We start from the raw sequence: 27,967 nt of genomic DNA, 5'->3' as shown, positions 1-27,967 counted from the left end.
TGTTTGGCTGTTGGGGTGACTGTTTGCTGTTTTGTACTAGGGTCCATCCCAGAGCCTTGCTTATGCTAGGCAAGCACTCAGTCATGGGGCTATCACCCCAGCTCTTTATCTTGTCTTTTGCTAAAGTGACTAGCCCTGGTCCCTTGTAACACAGTACTCTTAGGAGTAAGTATATGCATTAATGTGCATCATAGCATGTAAAATGAGTTACATTTTAATTTTAGATTTATTTAGTTTGTGTGTATGAGTGTGTGCACATATGCATGCCTGGTGCCCTTGGAAGTTCCCCTGAAACTAGAGACACAAATGATTGTGTGCAAAGAACTGAGCCCAGGTCCTTTGTAAGGACAGTAAGTGCTTCTAACTGCTAAGCTATCTCTCCAGACCCATATGGTTTTGATTCATTTGGATAGATACAATCTAATCTGGAATTTCAAAAGCTAGATTTTTTTTGGAATAAATATCTCAAAGGAAACTAATTTGGCTTTATTTTGTTTTTTGTACTTCAGAGGTCTCTACCTTCAAAACCTTTTGTGTGATCTCAGTTTTGTTTTGGGTTTGTTTGTTTTGTTTTGTTTTGTTTTTGAGACAGGGTTTCTCTGGGCTGCTCTGGCTATCCTGGAACTCGCTCTATAGATCAAGCTAGCCTCAAACTCAGGGATCCACTTGTCAATAACTCCTGATTGTTGGGATTAAAGCCATGTACCACAAACTTTCCTGATTGGTTTGGTTTCTTAAGTCAGGGTTTCTTTCCGTAACCTTGGCTGTCTTCATCTGTAGACCAGGATGACCAGGCTAGCCTTGAACTCTTGGAGATCTCTGCTTCTTTCTGAGTGCTGGGATTAAAGGCGTGTGTCACCACTGATCAGCAGCACCTCAGCTGTTTTTATGCTTTCAGTAGTGTTCATTTCTAGAATGAGTGTTGTAATCCATTATCTTGGCTTTGTTTTATTTGGGGTGGTTTGTTTGTTTGTTGGTTTGGAGACAGGCTCTTTCTACGTAGCCCTGCTTGTCCTGGAACTATGTAGATCAAGCTAGCCTCAAGCTCACAGATAGCCTTCTAAATGCTGGGATTAAAGAGTACTGGTGTTCAGCTGGAGAGATGGCTCAGCAGTTAAGAACACTGCTCTTCCAGAGGTCCTGAGTTCAATTCCCAGCAACTACATGGTGCTTCACAACCATCTGTAATGGGATCCAGTGCCTTTCTTCAGGTGTGTCTGAAGAGAGTGACAGTGTACTCATATACCTAAAATAAATAAATAAATTTTACAAGCAAACAAAAGAGTACTGGAATTAAAGGCATGCACCACCACACTCAGCTACTTCTTCTTTTTTTTTTTGGTTCTTTTTTTCAGAGCTGGGGACCGAACCCAGGGCCTTGCGTTTGCTAGGCAAGCGCTCTACCGATGAGCTAAATCCCCAACCCCGAAAATATAGTTTTATAAAGAGTTAAAAATATAGCTTGTGAGGGTGACACACACCTTTAATTCCAGTGCTCCAGAGACAGGTGGATCTCTGAGTTCTAGGCTATCATTGTCTACAAAATGAGTTCGACAGGGCTACACAGAGAAAGCCTGTTTTGGGGGGATGGGAAGGAAAGAAGAAAAAGAATTAGAAATTTAAAAAAGAGGAGAGATGGAGATCTCTAGCACTGAGGCCTCTTTTGCGTATATCATCCTCGAAGGGAAGCCTATATACCTAATGAGGCTGATGTGTCTAAAAGTTGTAAAAATGCACATTTTTATGAGTTATACAGGTGTAAATTATATTAAATAATTCACAGGTTTCTAAATTGTTGGTTCTTGTCTTATAGCCTATTGTTTACAGACAGTGACAGAAGATAATCCAGAGCTCCTGAAATCTTTTGATGGCACAGCACTGCGTGTACTGGAGTCTGCTTTGCTTTGTCCTGTCACCTCTATGGAATACATTCTTCTAAAGACACTGGTGGCAGGTAAGGTTTACCCAAGTGAAGTTGTAATTGTGATAGAAGTGGGGGCCAGGATTCAGTCATTCCCAGCTCTATGCTCTGTCTGGTCTGTGAACATCGTAGGTGTTAGAGCAGAGATCCCTAACCCATGTGGTTTTTCATTGTTACAAAGCCTCCTAGAATCTAAAAGATTATCTTTTTTCTTTCCTTTTGTTGTTGTTGTTTGGTTTGTTTGTTTGGTGTTTTGGACAGGGTTTCTCTGTGGGCCTGGATGTCTTTGCAATCTTTGTAGGGTGGCCTTAAACTCAGACATCTGCCTGCCTCTGCCTCCAGAGTGTTGGGATTAAAGGCGTGTACCACTGCTGCCTAGGTTACTTTTTCTCTTTATATGTGTGTGGTTGTGTGAATTTACTCCACATGTGTGAAGGAGCCTGAGGATCAGAAGAGGTCATTGGATCCCCTGGAGCTAGAGTTATGGACAGTTGTGAGCCACCATGTGACTGCTGAGAAGTGAACAGTGGCCCTCTGAAAGACCAGCCAATGCCCGTAACCCCTGAGCCGTCTCTCCAGCCCATCCAGTGTGACAAACTATGTTTGTCTAACATAGAAGTGCTCTACTTAGACTTTCCGCTCTCTTTTTTTTTTTTAAAGATTTATTCATTTATTATATACAAGTACACTGTAGCTGACTTCAGACACACCAGAAGAGGGCGTCAGATCCCATTACAGATGGTTGTGAGCCACCACGTGGTTGCTGGGAATTGAACTCAGGACCTCTGGAAGAGCAGTCAGTGCTCTTAACCGCTGAGCCATCTCTCTCCAGCCCCTGCTCTCTTTTTTTAACGATTTATTTTTACTTTATGTGCATTGGTGGTTTGTTTGCGTATATGTCTGTATGAGGGTGTTGGGTCCCCTGGAACTGGAGTTATAATAGTTGTTATCTGCTCTATGGGTGCTGGGAACTGAACTGCAGTCCTTTGGAAGAACAATCAGTGCTCTTAACTGCGGAGCCATCTCTGTACCCAGCTTTCCCGTTTCCCATGACCCACTGAGTGAGTTCACAGTTCACTTAGAGCAGCTAAGACATGACCTGCTCTTCTATGAGCTTCATCCTCCCTTTTTTTTTTCTTTTTTTGCCCCAGTGTCTCTGAATATAGAAATCTGAAGTGATCTGATGGTTAGTTCCGTAGCATATACTTCATAATGCTCTTCATCCTGAAGAGTGACTCTATCCACTAAGTGAGAACACTTCCTGACCCTGCTCTCCCTCCCCATCTCTGGACACCACCATTCTGCTTCCTGTTTCTATGGATTTGACTCTGGTAAAAACCTTATACAAATAGAATCATTTGGACTTGTCCCTTTATGACTAACTTACTTCCCTTGGCCTAAGGTTTTCAAGGCTGTCTACATAGTAACATGCATTAGTACTGATTCTTTTTATTCTTTGAAACAGGGCCTTCTGTAGCCCAGTTTGGCCTCAAACTTACTTCTAGTCTGATGACAGCAAGCCCCTACTCCTTGAGTGCGAGGAATATGAGTGTGTGTCACCATACCCAGTTCATGATATGTTGGGGAGCAAACCCAGCACTCTGCTGTTTTCTTCTTTTCCAAAGCTGAGTAGTATTCCTGTGCGTGTGTGCGTGCGTGCGTGTGTGTGTGTTTACTGCTCTTTGGGCTTTGGTTGGTTGGTTTTCGTTTTTTGAGACAGGGTCCTTCTGTAGTGCTGCCTGTCTTGGAAGCCATTCTTCGTTTGTCTGTTGAGCCTCAGATGGGCACCCGGGTTAATCTTTTTGTTAATTATGTCACAGTGATCATGACTAATGTCTTCTACCCTCTACTCCCAATGGTTTTAGTTATGCCTAAGTGGCGTTTTCATTTTATTACTTTTTTTGGTGATGAGGTCTCATATGGCCTGGTTATAACTTGTGTTGTAGCTGAAATTGACCTGGAACTTCTGATCCTCCTGCCTCCGCCTCCTGAGGTGTTCTTACTGGTGCAGCACCACCCCTGATTTACAGTCCTGGGGTTGAACCCAGGGCTTCGTGCGTACCAGGCAAGCATTCTTCCAGCTGAGCTGCATCCCAGACCTTGCCATTCACTGTAAAAAATTATCCGGTTTCTTCCTGGAAGCACTATCTTACTTTGTTAGAAAGAAACGAGAACTTGCCGTCTGTCTTCTGTTTGGTTTTGGAGGATTAAAACATCCCAGTACACTTGTAACGTAAAGCTGCCGAGAAGAACAGCTGAGGGGAAAATGGAAGAACACAAGGCACTTCCCACACTTTCAGAGAACCTTGATCAGTGTCTCAGGGTGTGCAAGTTCTGCACCAGAGAAAAGTGTGTGCCAAGCCGGGATGAGCAAAGGCAGTTGGGCTGGATATTTTGAAGTTACACTAGAGCCTAAAGACTCAGCCCAGTGGAAACTGCTCTTCCCTCACTGTTACATGTTGTTTAATTAGTTACATTTCACCTATTTTCACTATTTAGCATTTCCTCTTATTATACCGAGTCAGTCTGTGTATCACCCGGTCAGTGTTAGAGCCTATTTTTAATAAAGATTCCATAGGCAGTTCCTTTTCTTCGTGCTTGTTTTTTCCCAGGCACAATCTGGAACCTAAAGGACATTATTCCGTCTAAGAGCCAGGCAGAAATCATAAATGCCATCCTAAACACGTTGTCTGAAGTTCTGGGGGTGAATGCTGGCGACACAGTCATTCAGATGAAGGAGGCTGAAACCCAGCGACTAAAGGATGCCGCAGAGAGCGAGGACATACTAGCCAATGCCAACGGCGATGGTGAAATGGAATTTCAAGATGATGAAATGGAAGAAATTCCTCATAAAAGAAAACTCAGAAGGAAAACGTTTATTTCCGATTTACTTCCAGTAAGTCAGATTGATGTTCGATATGAATTAATACATTTTATTTTTTATTTTATGTGCATTGGTGTTTTGCCTGCTTGTTTTGCCTGTGTAAGAATGTCAGATCTTGGAATTACATACAGTTGTGAGCTGCCATGTGGGTGCTGGGAATTGAACGTGGACCTCTGAAAGAACAGTCAGTGCTCTTAACTGCTGAGCCGTCTCTCCAGCCCTTCAACATGAATTAATATGTCAGTTTGCTTCTATAGGTTTCCATAGCATTACCAAAAAAAAAAAATTAGGCAATTTTTCAGTAAGAGTTGTATTTCCTGTTGATTCTCATTGTAACATGAGAAATGTACCCATGTAGAAGAAACAAGAAACAATATCTCTTATCTAAAACGGAACCTTCCTGTGTGGGGGCTTTCAGAACACTTTAGCAATAGCAACCTGTCTTCCTGACTCCCAGCTCAGTTACCTGTCTCCTCCAGGCAGTCTTCACACTGATCTTACTCTTCTTACTTTTTGACTGAGTTCTTACCTCTTTTATTTTAATGCCTGTCTTTAGCAGAGCAGCAGAGCGAGCCTTCCGTCCCCACTGCTGCTGAGCAGAAGAGGTTGGGGAGTGGGTGTGCTCGTGCTGCTGTGATATGCCGCAAGGGTGCGCAGCTGCTAGTTACTTCAGCCGAAAGCGTAGGTAGACCCGAGCTTTGGGAGAATGTTTTTGGCCTGGAGGCAAGAGTATCTAGGAAGACAGGCCAGACCCCGTTGGGAAGATGCGTGCCTCCCGTGCTGCTTATGTGTACTCAGTGCTGTGCTAGTTACAGGCGAGACTCTTCAGCCGAGCTTCTGCACTGGGGAAATCCCCTTTAGGAAGACAAACTCGTAAGCCTGTGGTTACGTTAGCCCGATGCTAAGTATGGTGGTAGACTTGTTATCAAATTCCCGAGTAATTCGGTAAGCCTGGTGCATATGATTAACTCCAGATGGGAGAGCAGAGGAGGAGAGGCTGTTGGAGATGGCACAGGGCCAAGTGAGCTGTCTGAAGTGGTGAAGTAAGAGAGAGCTGTGGAGACAGGGTAACGTTTAGAGAGTCAGTCGGCTGGATGAGGTAGTGTGAAGGCAGGAAGAGCAGGAGCCTACAGAGGAAAGTGACACACCTCAGCTAGGAGAATACAATTCACATTCTCTCATGGGACAGTACCAGCGCTGGCTTGTCCTGACTCACATGAGGTTGATTGGAATTAATTGTCTTGTGTCAGCATCTTACATTTCTGATTAGTTTATATTACTGAGAATTCTTTAAATAGATTATAGCTCAGAGTAAATATATTTTCTTGTAGATTTTGTTTGATTGCAGCTGCCCTAGTAAGTAGGGTTATGAGTGTTTATCCCCATCCCTAACTCTTACATTCTTGAAGACTTAGAAAGCATAGTTTTTGTTTTTTTAAAGATTTTTATTTATGGGATTGGGGCTTTAGCTCAGTGGTAGAGCGCTTGCCTAGCAAGTGCAAGGCCCTGGGTTCGGTCCCCAGCTCCGAAAAAAAAAAAAAAAAAAAAAGATTTTTATTTATTTTTGTATGTGAATACACTGTAGCTATCCTTAGACACACCAGAAGAGGGCATCAGATCCCATTACAAATGGTTATGAGTCACCATGTGGGTGATGGGAACTGAACTCAGGACCTCTGGAAGAGCAGCCAGTGCTCTTAACTACTGAGCCATCTCTCCAACCCACAAAGCACAGTTTTATGTTTTGTTTTGTTTTGTTTTTTTAATTATTAGATTTTCATTTTTGTTGGGAGAGAGGAGCTTATGCATAGAACATGTGTGGAGGTCAAAGGGCATCTTGCAGGCATTAGTCCTTTTGCTTCCACGGGGGACCTGGAGATTGAACTCAGATTAGGCTTAGCATCAGGACCATTGAACCACTAAGCCTTCTTTTCAGCCTGCATGACTCATTTAATCTTAGTGCTCTGTGGGAATCAAGCTTTTTATAAGTTTCCTGTAGACCAAACAATGCCATAATAAGAACCACAGCAGCTCCCCTGTGATCACAGGACATATAGAGGGACATACAGTCCTCTCACGTCTCTTGCTCAGCATTATTGAAAACCAGCAACAGTGTCTAAAGGGAGGTATCTGTGAGTAGTGTTTCTCGGGAGTACATGGTGTCTAGATGTGCCTGACCTGGGCTGTGCCTGGTTTTATATCCACGTATAGAAGGTAGGAATGTTGGTGCTTTTAGCGGAGCTCTCATATTCTTCCTTGTCCTAAAGGATTCAGGTATACTGCTTTTCTACCCCATCTGCACTCAGACGTTGAGGTGGTTTTGAAACAGTCTACCTGGGTAGCCCAGGTTGGCCTCAAACTTTTTCTTTACGTCTGGAGTTCTGGATTACAGCATTTACCTTCGGACATGGGAATTCCTATTAACCTATTAGGGAACTCTGAAGAATCTGAAGTTCTTGCTAGGAGTCAGATACTGGTGTTCATGTGCGACTCTTCTTGTCTGCAGTCTTGCTTCCAGGAAGCTCCTAAAAGGAGTAAGGAGAGGAGAAACACCCACTCTGACCAGATCGAGATAGAAATGTCATTGCTTAAAAAATAATTAGGGATTAGTTCTAACGTTTACTGCCCTCCTGGGAATACAGATCTGAATATGAATATATTAGCCAGATGTATTTCCTTAAGAATTTAAAACAGAGGTACTGTAGGCTGGGAGATGGCTCATTGAGTAAGAGTGTTCCAGGAAAAAAAAAGCCAGATATGGCTGCATTTGCTTGGAACTCCAGCATTAGCAGCTGTAGACGGGTGGATCCTCAGAGCTCAATGGCCAACCATGCTAGCCAGAACAGTAGGCGTGTGTGTGTGTGTGTGTGTGTGTGTGTGTGTGTGTGTGTGTGTGTGTGTGAGAGAGAGAGAGAGAGAGAGAGAGAGAGAGAGAGAGACCGAGAGACAGAGACAGACACAGAGAGACCTCATTAGAATAGTGAAGGAATGAAGCTGGCATCCAGTGATCTAGGCTCTCAGCTGCAGAGACTGTGAGACCCCAGAATCTCATGTTTCTTATACAGAGTTGGACAGAGAGATGGGGTTATTGCATACAGCTGAACAAAGAGGTAGGGCTACTACATCCAGATAGACAAGGACACGGGTTTAGCTAATCTTGGTAGGAGCAGTCTCTGTAACAGAGACGTCTTCAGGTCATAAATATCCTGGGCCAGAAAGCTATGGTGGACATTTTCCACAGACACTAGCGGTGCCCACACATTGGTCAGAAGGAGGCTTTTGGTTTCTCCATGGTCTGAGGTTCTGAGCTCCTTGACATAGCAGTGACTGTGTCAACAATGCATGTTCACTCAGGACTCTCTCCACTCCTGTAACCTGCCTCAAGGCAAGGAGGCAGGCTGGGATAGAGGAAGACTGCTTTACCCCGTGTGTGTGCACACGTGTACACTCAGGTGCCTACACTGCTTACATAGACATGCACGCAGAGGGCTGAGGGTATTGTCCATGGTAGAATGAATGCTAATTGTTTAAAACACACAGTGAAAGAGAAGGGAAGGAGAGAAATAAAACCTTGAGCTCATGAAATACAGTGTTTTCCTAAGGCAAAAAAAAAAAAAAACTTTTTGTTTTGTTTTGGTTTTTGAGACAGGATTTCTTGGATAGCCTTGGCTGTCCTGGAACTCTGTGTAAACCAGGCTGGCCATGATCCACCTGCATCTGCCTCCCAAGTACTGGGCTTAAAGGTGTACACCACCGGGGTTGGGGATTTAGCTCAGTGGTAGAGCGCTTGCCTAGCAAGCGCAAGGCCTGGGTTCAGTCCCCAGCTCCGAAAAAAAAAAAAAAAAAGGAAACTTAAGGCATGACTCAGATATGTAGAGAAAAGAGCAAAATTTAACATATGCCGAAATAAGAATGTTCCTCCTTAGCTTCCAGGATAATGGTTTATCCAGTCTCCTGTTTTATTCCTTCCATCTGTCCCTCCTCAGCTGCACCCCTCCCCCCGCCCCTGCTCCTAATGACTTAGACACAAATCTCTGGACTGGTTCTGTCAGTTTGATAGCAGGAAGTAGAAGAGGAATGCTCTGAACAGCAGTTTCGTAAGAGAAGGTAATCGGAGTTTTCTCTAACATGGATATGTGTGTATTTTGGGTAGAGAGAATCCATATCAAACTACTTAGTGACAGTCTCTTCTCAGTGTAGCTGAACAGCACACTCACGAACCTGAAGAGAATGTTTTTATACATAGTGTTAGTAGGAAATGGACTATATATTCCAGGGACCGATTACCCTTAGAATACTCTGTGCCTTCCATCAGTCATCCTTCATTTTTATTAAAAAAAAAAAAAATAGGCCAAAAGTTGAAGTGTAATTCCTAGACAAGGAATTTGTTGGTGGGATTTTATTTTTTGTTTGTTTGAAACAGTGTCACTCTGTAGTTCTGGCTGACCTGGAACTTGCTGTGTAGACGAGGCTGGCCTCAGGCTCCCAGAGGTGCATCCTTCTCCTTCCCTAGTGCTGGGGTTAAAGGTGTGCGTGCCTGGCTCGTTAGCTGCATTTTAAATGAGCACAAGCACTCTGGTGAGGACAATAGTGATGTATTACAAGACCTACAGATATATTTAACTCTGGACCCAGTAAGTCTGAGGAAATACGATGTTTAAATACATATTCATTGGGAATTGGCTCTGATTCAGCCCCCAGGTTCCAAATCTTCAGTAGTTAAGTCCCTCATTGTGTATTGTTTACGTTCACTCACACACCCTCCCTCCCACGCCTTTAGTCGGCTCTGGGTTAGGACGTGTTATTTAGTTTTGCTTTAATACAGGACCTCATATGTCCAGGTAGTTTCAGATTTTGCTGTATAGCCACAGCATAACCTGTAATTTCTAATTCTCCTGTCTCCACTTCACTCAAGTGCCATGATTATAGATTTGCCACAGGCTGTGCACTGTTAAAGATCATACACGGACTTTGTGCATGTTAGGCAAGCATTCTACCATTCGATGACTGGCTCCATCTTTGAATTCTTAACAAATGTAGTACAATGTTGGATAAGAGGGGGTTTTGTTTTGCTAACTTACTTAATTGCTTTTAATGTTAAGGATCAGATCCAGGGCTTTGCACATTCTTGGCAAATAGTCCACTACTGAGTTACATCCCCTGCCCTCATGTCTATATCCATATCTATATCTATATCTATCTATATATCTATATATATCTATATATACACACATATACACACACACACACACCCATACACATATATACATATGTTACATTACTTATGGAATGCTGTCAAGGACAGATGCAGTTTTTCCCAGGTATTTGTGGTCTTGGTTTGCCTGACTGCTCATAGTAGGTTATCTCTGTGTCCCAGATACTTAGGCTGAGACTGGAAGGTTGAGCCCTGAAATTTGAATTCTTCCTTCCCCTACCACTACAATGTAATAGCTTTTAAGAAGGAAGAAAAATGATGTTATGTGTGTTAGCTCGATGAATGCAGAACCTACAGGTATTAATGACTGGGTATAGTCTGAAATATCCACGTCTGTAGAATGCTTGGGCAACTATAGTTGACCTGCTTAGTGACCTGCTATACTTTGTTCATTCATTAGAAAGACAAGTTGAATTTGTAAACAATAAAGTGCATGTTATTTTAACTGTTACTTCACTCACTTTTGGATGTCAGTGTGGCTGTAGAGTTATATTGTTTATTTCAAGAAATGTTAATTGTTGAAATTAATGTCTTTTTTCTATCTTTTTTTCTTGTTTTGTTTGTGTGTGTTCATGTGCAAATGGGTAGGGGTGGCCATGGCAGTCGGAGAAGAGCATGGGGTTTTCTCAGAGCTGGTGGTGTCAGCTCTAACGTGTGCTGAAAAGCAGACTGTCCTGTCTGCAGGAGCAGTTGGGACTCTTGACACTGAGCCGTCTCTAGACTTTTATTTTCCCAATCTTTTTTGTTGTTATTTTATGTTGTTTTTTATGACCTGGTCTCTATTATAGGTCTATATATCGGGCAGTCCTGGACTTCACTCTGCAGAGCAGGCTGACCTGACCTGGAACTCACAGAGATCCCCCTGCCACTGCCTCCCGAGTGCCGGGATTAAAGATGTGCACCACCATGCTCAGCTTTTTTTCCTGCAATCTTTTCTTTTCCCCAATCTTGAAAAAGTTACTTTACATTTTTATAGAAAATCAGGAATTAAGGCTGTCTACTGTTTGTCAAGCATTGTTAATTTAAGGCTGTTAATAGTGTTTGTGGGTATGTTCAGTTGTTTTTGAGGATGTCCATATAAAGCCCAGGTGGCCTGAAACTTACTCCACAGACCAGACTGGCCTCAAACTGAGGTGGTTTTCCTGATGACCCCTTGAGTACTGGAATAAGTATGTGTCCCCACGCCTGGCCAGAGTATATGTTGAATGTGTCTTTCAAAGAAGATGGCTCAAATAGGTATTTTAGCATCAGATGTCTTACTATGCTGAGCTGCTTTTAAACAGATGTGGTCCAGATTCAGACACATTCTGTTCTTTACAGCTGTGCAGCCCTGTGATAGATGGAACACACGTAACAAAAATTTGCTCTACTGGACCAAGAGGAAATCACAGTACTGATTTGCAGTCCTGTAGCTTTTCTAGCCTCCATATAGTCTATTCCAACTGCAGAAACTGTCCTGTAGACTCTAATCAAGGAAGTAATAAAAAAATTACTTGATTATTGTTATTATTTTTATTTTTTAGTCTACTGACAAGGAGCTGAGAGAGGCCATGGCGTTGCTGACCGCTCAGCAGACTGCTCTGGAGGTTATTGTCAACATGTGCTGCAGTGAAGGTCTGCTCCCGGCTTACACCAGACATCCCCATTCCAACCCCACCCCCACACCAAGAGCAAGCAGCCTCCATGGGAGTTTCCTTGACACCCCAGTTACATCTGCTTTGCCCTCTCCTCAGATCCCTCCGATGATGAGTGGGAAGAGCTTTCTAGTAGCGATGAAAGTGAAGCCTTTATGGAAAACTCCTTCAATGAGTGCAGTGGACAGCTGATGTCCCCATTGTGCCTGTCCCATGAGATTCACTCTGCCCTTACCAACTGCCTCATTCCAAAGAAAGTAAGTGGTTTCATCCTGGTCTCCAGTTGGGGTGTGAGCATAGCTGGTGTGAGCTGTTCACCACAGGGGCTAGCGGCTTGGGTATAAAGCAGAATTGACAGTAATTCCATCCTGACCACCTGACCTTGTAAATAACAAGTCTGACTTTTACAGAGAAATCCTGTTTAAGATGACCTCCCGTTTCCTTTCAAACCTAGGTTTTTGAGAAAACATCGTCACCAAACAGTGATGCAGTTGACATATGTTCTAAGAACCCTACTTGGAAACCTTTGATTAGGAAGTAAGAAACTTTGGATTTTCAGACACATTTATCATTTTGTCAATATGTGAAATCTTGAAATATTGAAGAGAAAATGCTCCCAAGACCCACCTTGATACACACCCTGCAGAAGTTTGTGTCCCTCGTGTGCTAGGATACTGGTGTAGGGGGGATATTCACAGCAGTGTGGGACATAGTCGCCCCAACCTGGAAAGAACGTTGATGTTCGTCATGGTCAGATGTGTAAGAAGTTGACTTTCAGGAGGCAGTAAAGAGGATCTGAACTGGACCCAACCTCCCACAACACAGCAGAAATTACTGTGAGGCACTGAGTGAATGGACACCACCTGTGTACATTGGTTCCATCTTCCCAAACCACACAGCTAGGCACACTGAACTATTTAGGGACACACATCTAGTGGCTTCCCGAGGAAGCTACTGAAGAAAGGAAGAAAGCAGGCCTGGGTGGGCGTCTGTAATCTCTACTGCCCAAGGCTGAAGTGAAGCAGGAGGGTCACAAGTTCACACTCTGCCTGGGCAGCCTGCCGAGCAGAGGGGTCTGAGTAAGTGGTTCAGTGGAGAGTGCCTGTCTGTCGTGTGCGGTGCCATGGGATCCATCCCCAAAACAGCTAACTATAAATAAAAATGAGAAAATTAAGGAGTTTCCTGTGTAAGGCCAAGTAGAGAGAGACTCTTGACTCACAAATGAGCTGTGCTCAGGCACTTTGATTGGCAGATGAGCAGGTCACATTATTGTTTGTGACGGCCTCAGATGTCCTTGAACTTACAGGTACTCTTAGATTAAAAATTGACACTGAGCCAGGCCAGAAGCTCGTGACTGTACTTGCAGTATTCAAGAGGATCACAATTCGAAGCCAGCGTAGAGTCATGGCGAGCTCCAGGCTAGCATGGAGTATAAAGCAAGATGCTGTGCCATGGTCAGCACCAACAAGAGTACAAATCATAGCCCATAGAAGCCCAGTGTGTCCACTTGAGATCGTCTCCTTTCTTTGCAGAATGAGCACCATTCAGTGTAGAGCCCTTATGTGTCTCCAGAGTCTTGTGTCTCTCCTGGACATAGACCATCTCGGTGGAGCCCCAGCCCTTCAAACACTTGCTCAGCACCTGTCGCAGCTTCTTTTTTCTCAGCCAGGTAAACATTTAGACATATTTAACCTGCAGAAACCTTTCCCAGATATCAGTCACATGTTATTACCAGTGACCGTCAAGGTGTGCCAGTAGAGTGTGAGTGTGTGTGAGTATGTGTGTGTTTAAGTGTTGAAATTAGTATCAAAAGTATCAAATCCTCATTTGGCTATTTGAGTCTTTATTCTTTTAGTTTGAGGATTTCATACACCAGTATACTATATCTGCATTGTTTCTACCCAATTCCTCGTGTCTTTCCCCTTTAACCCTCTTTTGACACCCCCCTTCTATATTTATTCCTATTAAAAATGCACACGAACATAGGCACACAGAACCCTCTGGTTCAGTCAGGTCATTGCTGCCTCACCTGCATGTACTTGGGGCAGACCAGGTAGGATTATGGTCTGGTCTTTGAAAAAAGCAAACAGGAAAGAAAACCGATTCTCCTCCCCCAGCAGTCATTTTGCGGAGAGTTCAAAGGAGCAGCATCCCTGTAGTGCTCAAAAGAACTCTCTTGCAGCAGTCCTCTTGGTCCTCGGGCTTTTCCAGTCTTCCCTTCTCCTTTCTCTGTGATGTTCCCTGGACCTTCAGTTTGGGAGCTGTGTTACAGGTGTCCCTTTGGGGCTGACCCTGGGTCCCCAGGGTAACTTATTCGCTGTGTTTGATCAGTTGTAGGTCTCTGCTAGCTTCTGCCTGCTACAGAAAGAAGCTTTGAGATGAGAGTCTACACTTACTTATGTAGATAAGGATACATTTAGAGGTAGTTGGAAACTATCACTTTGGTAATGTGGTAGTAATAAGGCCACCTCTGAGGTCACAACTCTCCAGACATGATACTTGGTAGTTTTCCAGTACTGGATATGACTTCTCTCCAATTGATGAGGCTTGGTTGCCCTAGGATACACGTGGCACTGTTGTGTTATTCAGGATGTTTTGTTTATTTTTGAGACAGTGTCTTTCTGTGCAGCCTTGGTTGTCCTGCAACTAACTCACTGCGTAGATCAGGCACACGGAAACTTGAGTACTGATAGTAATACCTTCACATCAGTTGTGGAGCCTCCGTTGTACACCAGGCTTTAGCAGATAGCAAGAAACTGTATTAAAGCCATTGTTAGCTCGTGCTTCTTTTTAACTTTGTTTTTGTTTGTGTATATAAGTGCTCTATCTGCATATAAAACCTGTACACCAGGAGAGGGCGTCAGATCCCATTACAGATGGTTGTGAGCCACCGTGTGGTTGCTGGGAATTAAACTCAGGACCTCTGGAAGAGCAGCCCATGCTCTTAACCACTGAGCCATCTCTCCAGCCCAAGCTCATGCTTACTTCTTAACCTCTGACTTTATGTCACATGCCATCTAATACTAGAGTAAATGGCTAGGCTTGGGGTTTACTAATCATAGAACTCATATTCTCTCTTTAATTTCAGCTGTGAAGAAGAAAAGGGCAGAATGGTGTGAGGGGCTGTGTTGAATAAAGGGACTCTGGAAAAAGCATTTGAGCTAGGATCAAAATGAACTGGCACAGATCACATGTCATTGTCCAAGGTGTGGCTGATCCTAAAACTGGTCTGTTATCAGTGCTGTGCTAATTACAGGAACTCCTTTCTTTGGTTCATATAGTATCTAAAAATGAAAGCCCAAAAGATAAAATAAACCTGGTTTAAATTTGTTGGGGAGCTGGTAGGATGACTTAACAGGTAAAAAGTACTTCCTGTGAAAGCCCAATGACCCAAGGTAGATCTCTGAATTTTAGGGTAGAGAGATGGTTCTGTATATTGTCCTTTGACTTCCATGGGTGTATGCACATATGCACCTGAACACACACACACACACACACACACACACACACACACACACACACACACACACACAGAGTAATAAATAAAACTTTAAAATCTTATGTTACACATCTGATATCAAGTTGTATCTTTGTAATCTTAGCACTTGTGAGGCTGAGACAAGAGAATTGATAATTTGAGGCCAGCATAGACTATAGGGAGACCCTGTATAAAGAAAATTGTGGAGCTAGGCAGCACACACATTTAATCCCAGCACTTGAGAGGCAGAGGCAGAAGGATCTTTGTGAGTTTGAGGTCAGCCTGATCTACAAAGTGAGTTCCAGTATAATCAGGGCTACACAGAGAAACCCTGTTGGAAGGAAGGAAGGTAATTAATTAATTGTGGGAAGCTGCCTCTCTCTTTGCCTGTCAACCTAAGAAGGAGGGATCAGATATAGGACAATGTCCCAGGCACAACAGGCCAATGAGCCATGGTATCTGGTGCGATTTATCAGATCCCCCATAAGCTTCATGGCTAAAGCAATAGGTATGAGTAGTGTACTTCAGTCTCTTGCTTTTCTGGAGCCTGAAGCGGAAGGATCTCTTGAGCCCATGAATTCTTTTTTTTTTTTTGGTTTTTTTTTTCCGGAGCTGGGGACCGAACCCAGGGCCTTGCGCTTCCTAGGCAAGCGCTCTACCACTGAGCTAAATCCCCAACCCTGAGCCCATGAATTCTTAAACAGCCTGAGCGATTCCTCTCAAAGTCTCTCTGGCCTGGAATTGTGCAGAATGGTGAAGGTGATTTGTCTCCATCCCACAATGTCTAGGCAGTGATTCTCCATTATGGGTAGTTGTTCCTCTCCCAGGGGACATCTGGCAATGTCTGAAGGTATTTTCAGTGGTTATGTCTTGATGGTTGCTCCTGGTGTGCAGCAGGGATTCTCAGGAGCGTCCTACACGGGAGCTCCCTGTGTACACACATTAACAGAATTATCTGGGCCGAGTCAGAGTGTCACCATTGCTGAGTCGGAATCTAAGAGACTGGGGTCTCCACTGGAAAACTTAAGGGCCATGGGCCAGAACTGAGGCTTTGTTCACTCAACGGTGAACACTTGGTGCTAGAATCATCCGGCGGGGCACTCACAGGTGACCTGAACCTTCTCAAAACGATCGGGTTCCCAGTCTGAGGAAAAACCACACACCTATGAGTCAGCCGCAAGTCACATTGCTTGTTATGACCTGACCTGCTGTGGATGTGGTTGAAGAAGATTTAAGTCACACCCATGCTTAAGAGCAGGAACTTGGACTGTGCGTGTGGGAGGTGAATGGCGAGGTGTCAGATGGCCCAGACGGAGCATACTTGCTGTGCATCGTTAGAAATCATGAGCCTGATGTCCCAAAGGGATCACTCACCTGGGTGGCCCTCCTTTGTCCCTGCCATAACTGTGCTGTCATGTTTGCCAGGCATAGGAAGGGACAGTAGGAGAAGAGCAGAGCCTTTAAGCCATGAGCCTGTGCTGTCCAGAACACTAGTGTTCTCCTAGATGACTCTCCTACAGCCTGCCAGCCCCACAGGAGACCTGAGAGATGAGACTCCCCCAAAACCAGGTTTATCCCTTGCTGAGTGTTAGTCTAGTGAAAACCCATCTTAAGTCAGGACCGCTGTAGGTCACTGCGTGTCCCTACCACAGTCTTCTTTCAGACTCACTGTTAACATTCGGCTTAAATATATCAAGAATGCTTTTGTTGGGGCTTGTCAAGAAGTAAACATCTAACTACTCTTGTTCTCAGAACCCACCCACGCAGAGACACATAACCCACCTCATTCTAGTGTATCCAGAGCCCTCTCCTGACTGCCCTGGGCACTGCATTCATGGTGCACAGACATAGGGGAAGGCCAAACACTCGTCCACCTACAATAAAGTAAATCTGAAGAAACAGTGCTTTTGTAATAACAGTGTAAGCCAATACTTGCATGCTTTGCTTTATTCCTGTTTCTTTTCCTACAAAAGTTTGTTTTGGAGAAGAGAAAACTTGCACTTCATCTTTGTGTTTTTGGAAACCTTTTGTGTTTTAGATTTTGCTAAACATGCTGATTTTCTAGAAGCCATAAGTAGTGCTTTGAGGGCCCTTTTGCAAACAATGGCCTCCAAGAACATTCCACAGGTAAGATATTATAAGCTTCTTTTGAGAAGCTTGAAAAGATTCTGCCTTTTACAATTACAGTAACCAGAGGGGCGGGGAACCCCTGCTAGAAGAGATTCAGAATTACAGAGGAGCTTTGTGAGAAGACAAGGGAAGGGCTTGAAGTAGAAAAGTCTCCCCTCCCCCAGCTTGCAGCACAACACGGGGGCTGCCTGTATGATGTTCCTTAGTTATATTTATGCTGCAAACATTTGCTCTAGATGTTGTTGCTCTCCTTCAGATACTTTATTCTAGAAACTCTCACCTCTGCCTTCCTGAGTCCTCTCTTGACAGGTGGCTTATGGTTTTACCTGTCACTTTTTATCAAGGATATTCCCAAGGCCATGTGCACTAGGTCAAGTCCCCAGCAGTAGAGTACATTGCCTCCTTATTTGTTTCCCCGGCCTTTTTGTGAACTTTTTTTTCCTTTGAAAACAAAGACAGTGTCTCGCTATGTACCTCAGGCTATTTTGTAACTCAGTGAATAGACCAGGCTGGCCTAAACCTGTGTCTGCCTCCCAGGTGCTTTGATTAAGGGCAGGCATCTATACGCCCTGCTGCCCCTGCATTTTGAATCTTCTCTGGGAGTATTTTTAGGCAAATCACATTTCTCCAGTAAGTTATCAGATTACATATGTAATTATGTATGTTATGTTTTTAAAAGCTGAAATTCTAATATCATCACTCCAGGGTCAAGACAGTTCATTTTCTGCAGACTGCTGTAGCACTGTCTTTTGATAATTGTTTTGTTCAAATCTGCATCATAACAGGTGTGACAGCTCACTCCTGTAATCACAATAATGGGGATTCAAAAGTCAGAGGGTTACCATGAGTACGAGGTCAGCCGTACTACAAAATAGGATTTTATCTTTTTGCTTTTTAAAAAATATATATTTATTTTTATTTTATGTGCATTGGTGTTTTGCCTGTATGTCTGTGTGAGGGTGTCAGATTCCCCAGAACTGGAGTTGCAGACAGTTGTGAGCTGCCATATGGGCGTTGGGTCATCTGCAAGAGCACAGTGCTCTTAACTGCTGAGACGTCTCTTTAGACCCTCTGTCGCTTATCCTTTCTCTTTTTCTTGTTGAGACAGAGCATTTATTATGTAGCCCTGACTGTCCTAGAACTTGGTGTGTAGACCAGGCTGACCTCAAAATCACAGAGATCCACTTGTCTATGCTTTCACATTCACTATCATGGCTAGCTCTTCTACCTGTCTGTATCTGTCTGTCTGTCTGTCCGTCTATTTATATATCTATCTATTTATAAAGCAGTATCTCTAAAAAAGCAAAAAAGGAAGGGCTGACAGGCAAGATGGCTCAGAGAGTAAATGCACTTCCGGCCAGCCTGACTCCCTGAGTGCCCACAAAAAGAGGAAGGAGAGACCTGATTCCACACTCGTGCATCACGGCGCATCTCCAGGTTCATGCACTGTAATAAGCACATAATTTTAAACATTATTTAAGCAAGTTTGATAAGTTTTTAAGCAGCTTTATAGAGATGTGATTTTATATACTATGCATTTTAGCCACTGGATGTGTCCAGCACAGTCGTTTTGTATACTCCTATCTGTGGCTCTTGTCTATTCCCTTAGCCAGCTTCCTTCCCTTACGCCATCTGTTCATGGAAGAAGCTGTTATTTTGTTCTCAGTAGTCAGGTTTGAATGGTATATATATGATATGTCTGATAGTGTTTTAATGCCTCTATGTCGTATCTATGTTAAAGCCTACATCTAATTAGATTCATGTTCATAATTTTTCAGCAAGAAAAATTCATATTGCTGTATGTATTTCATACTTAAGTCACAGATCACGTCTTAGTATGTGCACTCGAAGGTTTTAGCGCCAGTGACCATAGCTGCCCAGGCCCTTCAGGAGGTGCACACTAGAGTGCCAGCTTTGTCTTCTTTGTGCAGTACTGTCAGGTAGAATTCTGCAAATGAGACACCATCTCATTGGTCGTTTAGTAAATTTGGCATAGTTTGTGACAAATTTTTAAAGATATTGTCCTATAAGTAAATAAATAGAAATGGACAGGAATACATGATAAGATATTATCTAAGGAAATAGCTAGTGAGGTTATTAGACTGTGCCCTTCAGCTTTAGTAAAACCATTTATTAAATAAGTCCTTTTCTCCTGATGGGCTTTCTTAAAAGTGAGTTCGTCTGACCCTTTATCTCATTAGTGAAAAGATACCTTGGCAGTCTCCAAATTCAACTTACACTCTTTTCTCTCTCTCTCTCTCTCTCTCTCTCTCTCTCTCTCTCTCTCTCTCTCGTTCACTCCCTCTGTTCCTCGTTTTGTTTTTCTGTCTGTAGCTGTGACTGAACCCAGTCTTCGCATATCTTTGCTTTTAGTCTCAGTATGAGCTCAGAGTTTTATGCCTCTTTATTTATGTTGAAAGAGAGAGAGAGAGTTCCATTATATAGCCCAGGCTGGCCTTGAACTGATCCTACTGCCCATCTAAGTGCTGGCATTATTTGTAGCCTCTGGTCCTAGCTACCACACCAGCCGAGTTATTCTTTTTGGTTGAAAACTTGATAAATGCTAATAGGAACTCCTTCAGGTTGGCTCCTATTCTCCGACATGACTCTCAGTTCCTCCTTCCCCTGTGCTTATACTTTCTTTATCAGTGAGCTACACCTCCCTCTACCCCCAAACTCTTTACGTTTCTGATGGCTTTTCGCTAAAGAAAATGTCCCATGCTCAAGTTACAATATTCCTCTTCAAACTTAAAAAAGACTAGATTGGTAGGTTAGTGATTAAAGTATTTGCCATACAAGCGTGAAGACTAGAGTCCAGATCTCCTGAATCTGTATAACTGCCCTGTGGGTGGGTGGCCTACAGTTCCAGAGCACTGAAGGTGAAGGTGGGGTCCCTAGAGTAAACTGTCGCAGTAGCTGCGCTGGCAAACTCTGGGTTCAAGTGGCCTCAATGAAGGCGGTAGAGTATAACTCCTGAAGACTCCCAGCATCAGCCCTGGCCCTTCATACATTACACACAGGTGCGTGAACACCTGCACATAGATGCCCATTGTTGTGCAACAAAACTTTTCCTAAGGAAATGCAACCCACACGTCTACTCAGCTCAGACACAGAGCCGATGACAAACCAAAATATGTTTACCAACAGAGTCCAGCTTGGTGAACCAATGAGTTTATTGGTCTTATTCACAAGAATATGAGTGAGGGGTTACTTACAGGAATAGAGGACAGCTGTGTCACCAAAGGCCACCCAGCACCTGGCACACACTGCACATTCTGCAGCTCAACAGGTTGGACAGTGTTCTTTTCCAAGTGACTAAAGTTGGTCTAAACCTCCTGGCAGCTCAGCTGGTTCCTGCTTCTTCCAGGTGCTGGTCTAGACCAAGAGTCTTTACAGCTTTTCTCCCGGTACTGAGAGTCTTTCCCACTCTGCTTGCTGAGTGTTGTCTTTGCAGCTTGGCTTCCTTTATCTGAGAAGGATGCTCAACTTTTCGCTTACTCAGCAGGGAAGGGGCCTAGTGAATTTGTTCAGATTCAGGGACTTCCTGAAGCTATTTCAAGTGTTTAAACCTTCCTCTTTATAAAGAGCTTCCCTGTAGGATGGAATGTTTCAGTCTCAGAGAAAACTGTTACACAACCCACACACATGAACACTCATATATGCATGAGATAAGTAATTAAATGCCTGCAAATATTTCTTTTCTCTCAACAGTGCATGACACCTGAGCAGCTGATGACACTGTGCAGAGAAGGCATTCATAGTAGTAGCATCGGGGTTAGAGTGAATGTGGTCAGTATTTTGGGGATCACTGGCAGTGTCCTAGCCAAAGAAGATGGCACACTTGAAACTCTGAAGGTAAACAGTTTGTTTATAACCTAAATTCTTAGTTAAGTAGAAATGGGAAGGAATTCATGCTAAGAGCAAATTGTATAAAGAAATTGCTAATAAAGTTATTAGAGTATGCCCTTTGACTTTAATAAGTACTTGAAAAGGTGAGCCTTATTTTTATTTAACTTTTCTCCTGATGTGTTTTCTTAAAAATAAATTTGTCGGGGCTGGAGAGATGGCTCAGTGGTTAAGAGCACTGACTGCTCTTCCAGAGGTCCTGAGTTCAAATCCCAGCAACCACATGGTGGCTCACAACCATCTGTAATGGGATCTGGTGCCCTCTTCTGGTGTATCTGAAGACAACTACAGTGGACTCAAATGCTTAAAATAAATAAATAAATAAATTTGTCTTCAGCATCAGTCTAAATATGGAATTTTTAAAGGTGACTTTTGGCTTTGCTCTGGTGTTAAATGTTTGTGTGTTTTATCCTGCTAGGTCAGATAAGATAGGTCCGAGAAACACCACACAGGCAACATCACTCTATCAGCAACCCTGGCATGTCAGCACTCAGCACATTGGCTGTCCTGGCTAGTTTTATGTCAGCTTGACAAAGCCATAGTCACCTGAGAGGAGGGAGCCCTGCTGGTTCACTGTTTCTTCTGTATCTTCCATAATCATGCATTGTGACACTCTAATACCTGTTTCAGCCTCACTGCTTTCCAGCTGTCTGGAAGATAATCCTTCGAGTTTGTTTTTACAAGTGAAGCCCTAAGCCATGTATTATATTTGAGTTCGAGAGATCTTCATCTCTCCTGTAAAACAAAGTTTTACCTTAGCACCCCTGTTCCTCTGCACCGCCTCGAACACTTGCATAGGCTGTGTCTTGTTGCTTAGTCCTGCAAATGAGAAGTTAGTCCCAATGCCTTTGATTTCATCCTTTTTTTCTTTTAATTTTTTGTACATTTGTCTGTATATACAATGCTTTTTTATTAAACTCCCCTCCGCCCGCCCTCCAACTGTACCTACTACCCTCCTCCATCCTTTTAATTAGACTACTTCATATGTGAGATGTATACTTTATAGCACACTCTAGGATATTAAGCCTAGTACTGTCATGGACGGATTGGGAACTTAGCTCAGTGGTAGAACACTTGCCTAGCAAGCATAATACCCTGGGTTTGGTCCTCAACTCCGGGGGAAAAAAAAAAAGACAAAATACTGTCATGGAGGTTATCTGCACTGCTTACATTAAAAGGAGGAAATCCGAGCTCAGAGAGGTTAACTGACAGCTTGATACTATCTCCTGCCCCCATAACAGGTTGCATGTCCCACCCCCACAGAACAGCTAGCTATAACATAGAACTATAATCAGGCTATTCTAGAAGAGGCCTTTGCAGATTGGGAATGTTCTCATCATAAGCTAATTAATTGTAGAGGGAAAAGAGGGAAAATGTTAAAAGTAGACCCAGTAGCCAGGCCGGCTGGCACTCTTCTGCATTCCCAGCACATGGGTGGTTGAAGCAGGAACGTCAGGGTCACTCCTGACTATAAGGACTCTGAGGCCGCCGGGCTAAGTAAATGAGCATGTGTCAAAACAAAAACAGTGAAGTAAAATGAGAGTGTCGCTTTAATCTTGTGATTTGTCGTTTTATTTCTTTCTTGGTTTATTGAGACAGGGTCCACTATGTGATTGCCCTGGAGCTCAGTAGGTAGACTAGGCTGGCCTCACAGGGCTCTGCCTGCCTCTCCTTCCTGAGTGCTGGAATTAAGAGTGGTAGTGATGATTCTTACAAACGAGAAAGCAGAAGGAAAACACTAATCTCCAAAATCAAATTTTCATATCATTTACAGACCTCAGTTCACTTGATTTGGTAGTGTAAACTGTAGCATATTTAACTTGTGCGTAGCGTATTTGTAGCTGCATGTAGCATCTTTGGACCTATGAAGGTTTCTCCTCCCTGGCATCTTTTGTGTGAAGATAGGATATGGGAGCTGTTGGCACATTTGTCATCGACATTTTGGGACTGACCTTCACTGTCCTCTGTTTGCTTTTTATAGACCATTGGGTGCTTTCTGCTGGAAGTCACCACCAAAGACCCTTCCCTCGTGGTAGCAGGAGAGGCTTTGGATGCCCTCTTTGATGTTTTTGCAGATGGTGAAGAAGCTGAAAAGGCTTCAGTTCAAATTAAATTGTTAGCAGCTTTGAAAGAATTCCAGCCAGTCTTCAAAATGAAGGTTTGTATTGCTTTCTTTATAAATGCACAGGTCTCGGCAGCAGACCGTCTCTGGGAAGAAGGGCCATGCAGCTTGGAGGGTGTGTAAGTAATTCCTGTTCAGTTCAGCGGCTAGCCCAGCACTTCCACCACAGCACTCGATGAAATGCTTGTTGGCTGTCCCAGCTCCTCAGAATGCTGCTGTATTTCAATAACTGGATGGAGACAGAGTGGCATCCTGACAAGTTCTTCATGACGTCACCAGAGCTGTGTTATGTAGCAATGCTTTAGAAGCGCTTTTGTACACTTTTCAACTTCTTTTCCATGCTATAATGTGCTTTTGTGTGTTAGCTTTGTTGTGGGTGTTTTTAACGTGGGGAAAGAAGGCATCCTCAGGGTGCTCTGTCCTCGAGCACATAGCTACTGTTGTATTAACTCAATAAGGACAACCAAGAGCTTTGTTTTTATTTTTTTGGTGCTGGGAATTGAACACAGTCGTGTGGTGCCTGTACTCTACCCCTGAGTTATGCCAGTGCCTATGGATTTTAGGAACAAACTTGAATCTTCCCATTTTAGAGGGGTGTTTGTTTTCTTTTTCTTTCTTCTATCCATCTGTTCATCCTTCCTTTTAGGAGTTGCATATGCTAGGCAAGTACTCTACCACTGAGCTACAACCCCAGCACCCCCAGAATAAGAAGAACTTTCCTTTTGAGATATTTATTTTTATATGGACTTTTTGCCTGTGCATATGTCTGCACAGTGTGTGTGTGAGTACCTGCGAAAGGCAGCATGCAGTGTCAGATCCCTAGTTACAAATCCTTGCTGTGAATAAACCAGTACCTCTGCAAGAGCAACCAGCGCTCTTTAATCTCTGATCCCTCTCTGCAGCCCCATTGAGTGCTGTTGCTTTAAGCAGAGACAAATGTTCCTAGGATTTCTTCCTTTCTTATCCAAAAAAAAAAAAAAAAAAGCATAACATAACCACATTTTCTTATGTTTTTGCTTAATACTATCTAAGACCTATTTTAATGCCAGTGCACGGTGTCTACATTGTTCATAAAAGCCTTAGGTTTCTGCAGAAGGAGCCTTTGAGATAAGGAGAAGGAAGTTTAACCCTGTTCCTCCACAGCTGCCAGCAAAACAGATTAGGCAGAGTGATCCAGCCTTCCAGACGGATGTGGTGGTGCCAGCCTCTAATCCCAGAACTTGGAGGTGAATCCTGAGTCCCAGGCCAGCCTGAGTGCACAATAAGATCCTATCGAAAAAGATAGAATGAATGGGGGGTCGGAAATGTGGCTCGTAGAAGAATATGTGTTTGGCATTGGTGAGACCCAGGGTTTAATATTCAGCACCAAAAAAAGAGAGTAAGAACAAAACTCTGAAGGAGGCAGGGCTTTAAAAGCTATATGGAAACTCTGACCTGGGAAAGCAGCCTGAACCACTGGAGGGCCCGTTGATGGGGCTGTGTTTCCCGTTCAGCATGCATTGCTGCAGTAAAATGTTTCACTGCTGGAGTTTAGTTTTTCTCTACAGTAGAGAGCTGCAGTGACCTCTCTTTAGTAGGCAGAGGCCAGCCTACAGCACGGGTTTGAGGTTTTTTACTTTGATTTTGTTTATATTACTGAATGGATCCAGGACCTTACAGATGCTTTGCAAGTAACTACACATGAACTGCAGTTTTAGGACAAAGCCCATTTGCATAAAATGGAGGTATATATATTTCTGTAAAAAGGAGGCATTAGAAACTTCAAGTTGCATTTGAATACAACTCCATGTGGTGGACTAGAGAATTTGTCTAAAGACTGCTTCTCAAAAGTGTCCTTCCCTCCCAGTACCCACAGCGCCACCTGCTGTCGTGTTCAGAATGGATTCTTTTATTTATTATTTTTAAGTTCTGAGCTAATCTCATTTATTATAGTGTGGCAGAATATGTATTCTTAGCCCCAGCTCCTGGCCTCTAGATGAGAAAATTAGTAGAGATGCCAGTAGGGGCCCCACCAGCCAATTCTGCGGTCAGTCTCAGGGATTGGTGCTTAAGATGAGAAGTGAAGGCTGAGAGGTGGTTACTTTTAAGAGCACTGGCTGCTCTTCAGAGAACCTGGGTAAGATTCTCAGCTCTCATATGGCTCCAGGGGATCTGGCACCCTCTTCTGACCTTTGTGGGTAGTCATTTTTAACTAAAGATAAATAAAAAATATTTTTTAAAAAAGGACTATGGGGGCAGGAGAGATGGCTCAGCAGTTAAGAGCACCCGACCGCTCTTCCAGAGGTCCTGAGTTCAATTCCCAGCAACCACATGGTGGCTCACAACTATCTGTAAAGAGATCCAATGCCCTCTTCTGGTGTATCTGAAGACAGCTACAGTGTACTCATATATAATAAATGAATAAATCTTTAAAAAAAAAAAAAAGGACTATGGTTGAGTTATGATTTGGTTTTCATAAACTTCAACCCTGTTTTCATAGTTCTTATTTCTGTAACTTTTTTCCCTCCTTTTTTTTTTTTTTTTTTTTTGTTTTTGGTTTGGTTTGGTTTGGTTTGGTTTGGTTTGGTTTGGTTTTTTGAGATATGTTACCCCGGCTCTCCTGCAACTCACCATGTAGATCAGGCTGGCCTCAAACTCACAAAGATTCACCTCCCTCTATTGTTACCTCCAGAAAATTGGGAGCAAAGGTGTGCAGTTGGCTTGTAACTATAATTCTAATGTGTATATTCAAGTTGGAGAGATAGTTCAGTGGTTAGAGGGCTCACCTTGCAAGTGTGAAAACCAGGAGTTGAGATTGTAGGTCAACATTTACCCACCAAAGTGCTAGGTGGAATCTCGGCTTCAGATGGTAGAGATAGATGATCCCAGGAACAAGCTGCCTACTGAGACTAGCTAGATCAGCAGGCTCTGTGTTTGATTGAGGGATCCTGCGTCAGTGAAAATGGAAAAAGGGGAAATGGGCACATTTTCATTTTTCTCTTCATGTTCCATATCTGTTTAATCTGAAGCAACCCTTCGACTGCATTCTTTGAAACGTCTTGTTTATAAAATAGTTAACTTAAGTGAATGACTAATAGAAAACAAGCTGGGTGACATGCTTTCACTCTCTGTGGCTCTTTCTCACCAGATGCGGAAAGAAGGGAGGGCCAGATACAGCCCGGATCAGCTGTGTGTTCTCGACAATGTGAAGATGAATCTGAGGCGCTTTATTGCTTACCAGGAAACTGTTGAGAAAAGACTGACTTCTTAAACCGTCAAGAGGACCAGAGCTGGGGCTGCCTCTGTAGCTGCATGCCTCGCTGGTATGAACAGTCCTGGGTCTGTGCCTACCTCTTGAGAAAAAAAGAAGAGGAGAAACTACTTCTCCTTTCCCTTGAACGTATGTGCTTCCAAACGCCTTCTTTTCTTTTTTCTTTTCTTTTTTCTTTTCTTTTTGAGACAGGTTCTCTCTAGGTAGCCCCTCGTGGCCTGGAGCTCACAGAGGTCTACCTGTCTCAGTTTCCTGATTGCTGGGATTTTAGGTATTCAACACCACCCCTGTCCTCTGAAAGCCTTTTTTCTTTCTTTTCTTTTTCTCCTTAAGATTTATTTATTTTTTATGAGTACATTGCTGCTGTCTTCAGACACACCAGAAGAGGGCAATGGACCTCATTACAGATGGTTGTGAGCCACCATGTGGTTGCTGGGAATTGAACTCAGGACCTCTGGGAGAGCAGTCAGTGCTCTTAACTGCTGAGCCATCTCTCCAGCCTCCAAAAGCCATTTTTCAGTACTTCATTCTGGATGTTAGTTTGGATGCAAGAACCTGTAGGAAATGTGTGTTACATCTCCAGCATATTTTAGCCACTGACAATGTGTCACAATCTGAGGTGCTGGGGTGGCACTCAGGGCCTTGCTCCTGCTCGGTGAGCACTCTACCACTAACCACACCCCTGACCCTCAGTGTGGCTCTTAACTTAAGGGCAGTAAAGAGACTTCAGACAATTATGGCTGAGTTTTTTGAGAAAAGAAATTAAGTCATTGTTTGGATTGATTTTTAAAGCCAATATCATTTTGTATTAGCTAACTCCTAACTGAGATATCAAGATAAGCTTTATAAAATATTTTGTTATGGAATACTATGTACCAATTATGAATCTTTTGTGAAGTAAATGAATTTGTCATTGTGTGGATAATGGGGTGATTGTATTCTGCATGGGGTGTCTGAGCAGTTGTGTAACATCATTCCCTGTCTTAATTTGATAAGGAATTAGAGAGTGGTAGAAAATGCTGCTATGGTGGTGCACACCTTTCATCCCAGACCTTCAGAGGCAGAGGCAGGAGGATCTCTTGAGTTCAAGGCCAACCTGGCCTACAGATGGAGTACCAGGACAGCCGAGAGACCCTGTCTCAAAAAAAAAATAAGAATTAGTAGAAAATATTTTTGAATAAATAACCTTTAACTGGATTTTTTTGTGTCTTACGATTATTTCTTAGAACCCCGAGTAGACATCTCTCTAGGCAGTTCGCCTTCATGTCAGAGCTTACAGCATGACCTTCTGAGTGACCTCTCCTTACTGTGAAAGATGAGGGGACCAGATAGGGCTCACGCTGGGACTCCAGTCCACGCTGCTCCTAAATCCATCCATTTGCCTGAAAAGCTCAAAACACAGTGTAGGCTGTAATTCCCCTAGCACT

The 27,967-nt window shown here is 43.3% G+C and overlaps 1 protein-coding gene across 2 annotated transcripts in view; it reads left to right on the top strand.

Annotated features, from left to right (window-relative positions):
* The window catches only part of Heatr3 (HEAT repeat containing 3), a 38,004-nt gene extending 10,267 nt beyond the window's left edge, over positions 1–27,737 (top strand). The window contains exons 6-15 of one of the 2 annotated variants that reach the window (XM_087596614.1): positions 1,814–1,954; positions 4,534–4,817; positions 11,544–11,634; positions 11,754–11,911; positions 12,109–12,191; positions 13,187–13,323; positions 17,171–17,259; positions 20,974–21,117; positions 23,150–23,326; positions 26,418–27,737. In XM_087596614.1, coding sequence (XP_087452740.1) covers positions 1,814–1,954; positions 4,534–4,817; positions 11,544–11,634; positions 11,754–11,911; positions 12,109–12,191; positions 13,187–13,323; positions 17,171–17,259; positions 20,974–21,117; positions 23,150–23,326; positions 26,418–26,540 — 1,427 coding nt within the window. In that variant the 3' untranslated portion in view covers positions 26,541–27,737. The remainder of the gene's footprint in view (positions 1–1,813; positions 1,955–4,533; positions 4,818–11,543; positions 11,635–11,753; positions 11,912–12,108; positions 12,192–13,186; positions 13,324–17,170; positions 17,260–20,973; positions 21,118–23,149; positions 23,327–26,417) is intronic. The other variant, XR_015643973.1, reaches the window with a different exon arrangement.
* Positions 27,738–27,967: the final 230 nt, after the last annotated feature.

The sequence above is a fragment of the Rattus norvegicus genome, chromosome 19 (assembly GCF_021556685.1).
Source record: "Rattus norvegicus strain SHRSP/BbbUtx chromosome 19, alternate assembly SHRSP_T2T, whole genome shotgun sequence".
In the NCBI taxonomy this organism is placed as follows: domain Eukaryota; kingdom Metazoa; phylum Chordata; class Mammalia; order Rodentia; family Muridae; genus Rattus; species Rattus norvegicus.
The sequence above is the reverse complement of the archived record's forward strand: the minus strand, read 5'-3'. Positions and strand labels throughout refer to the sequence as shown.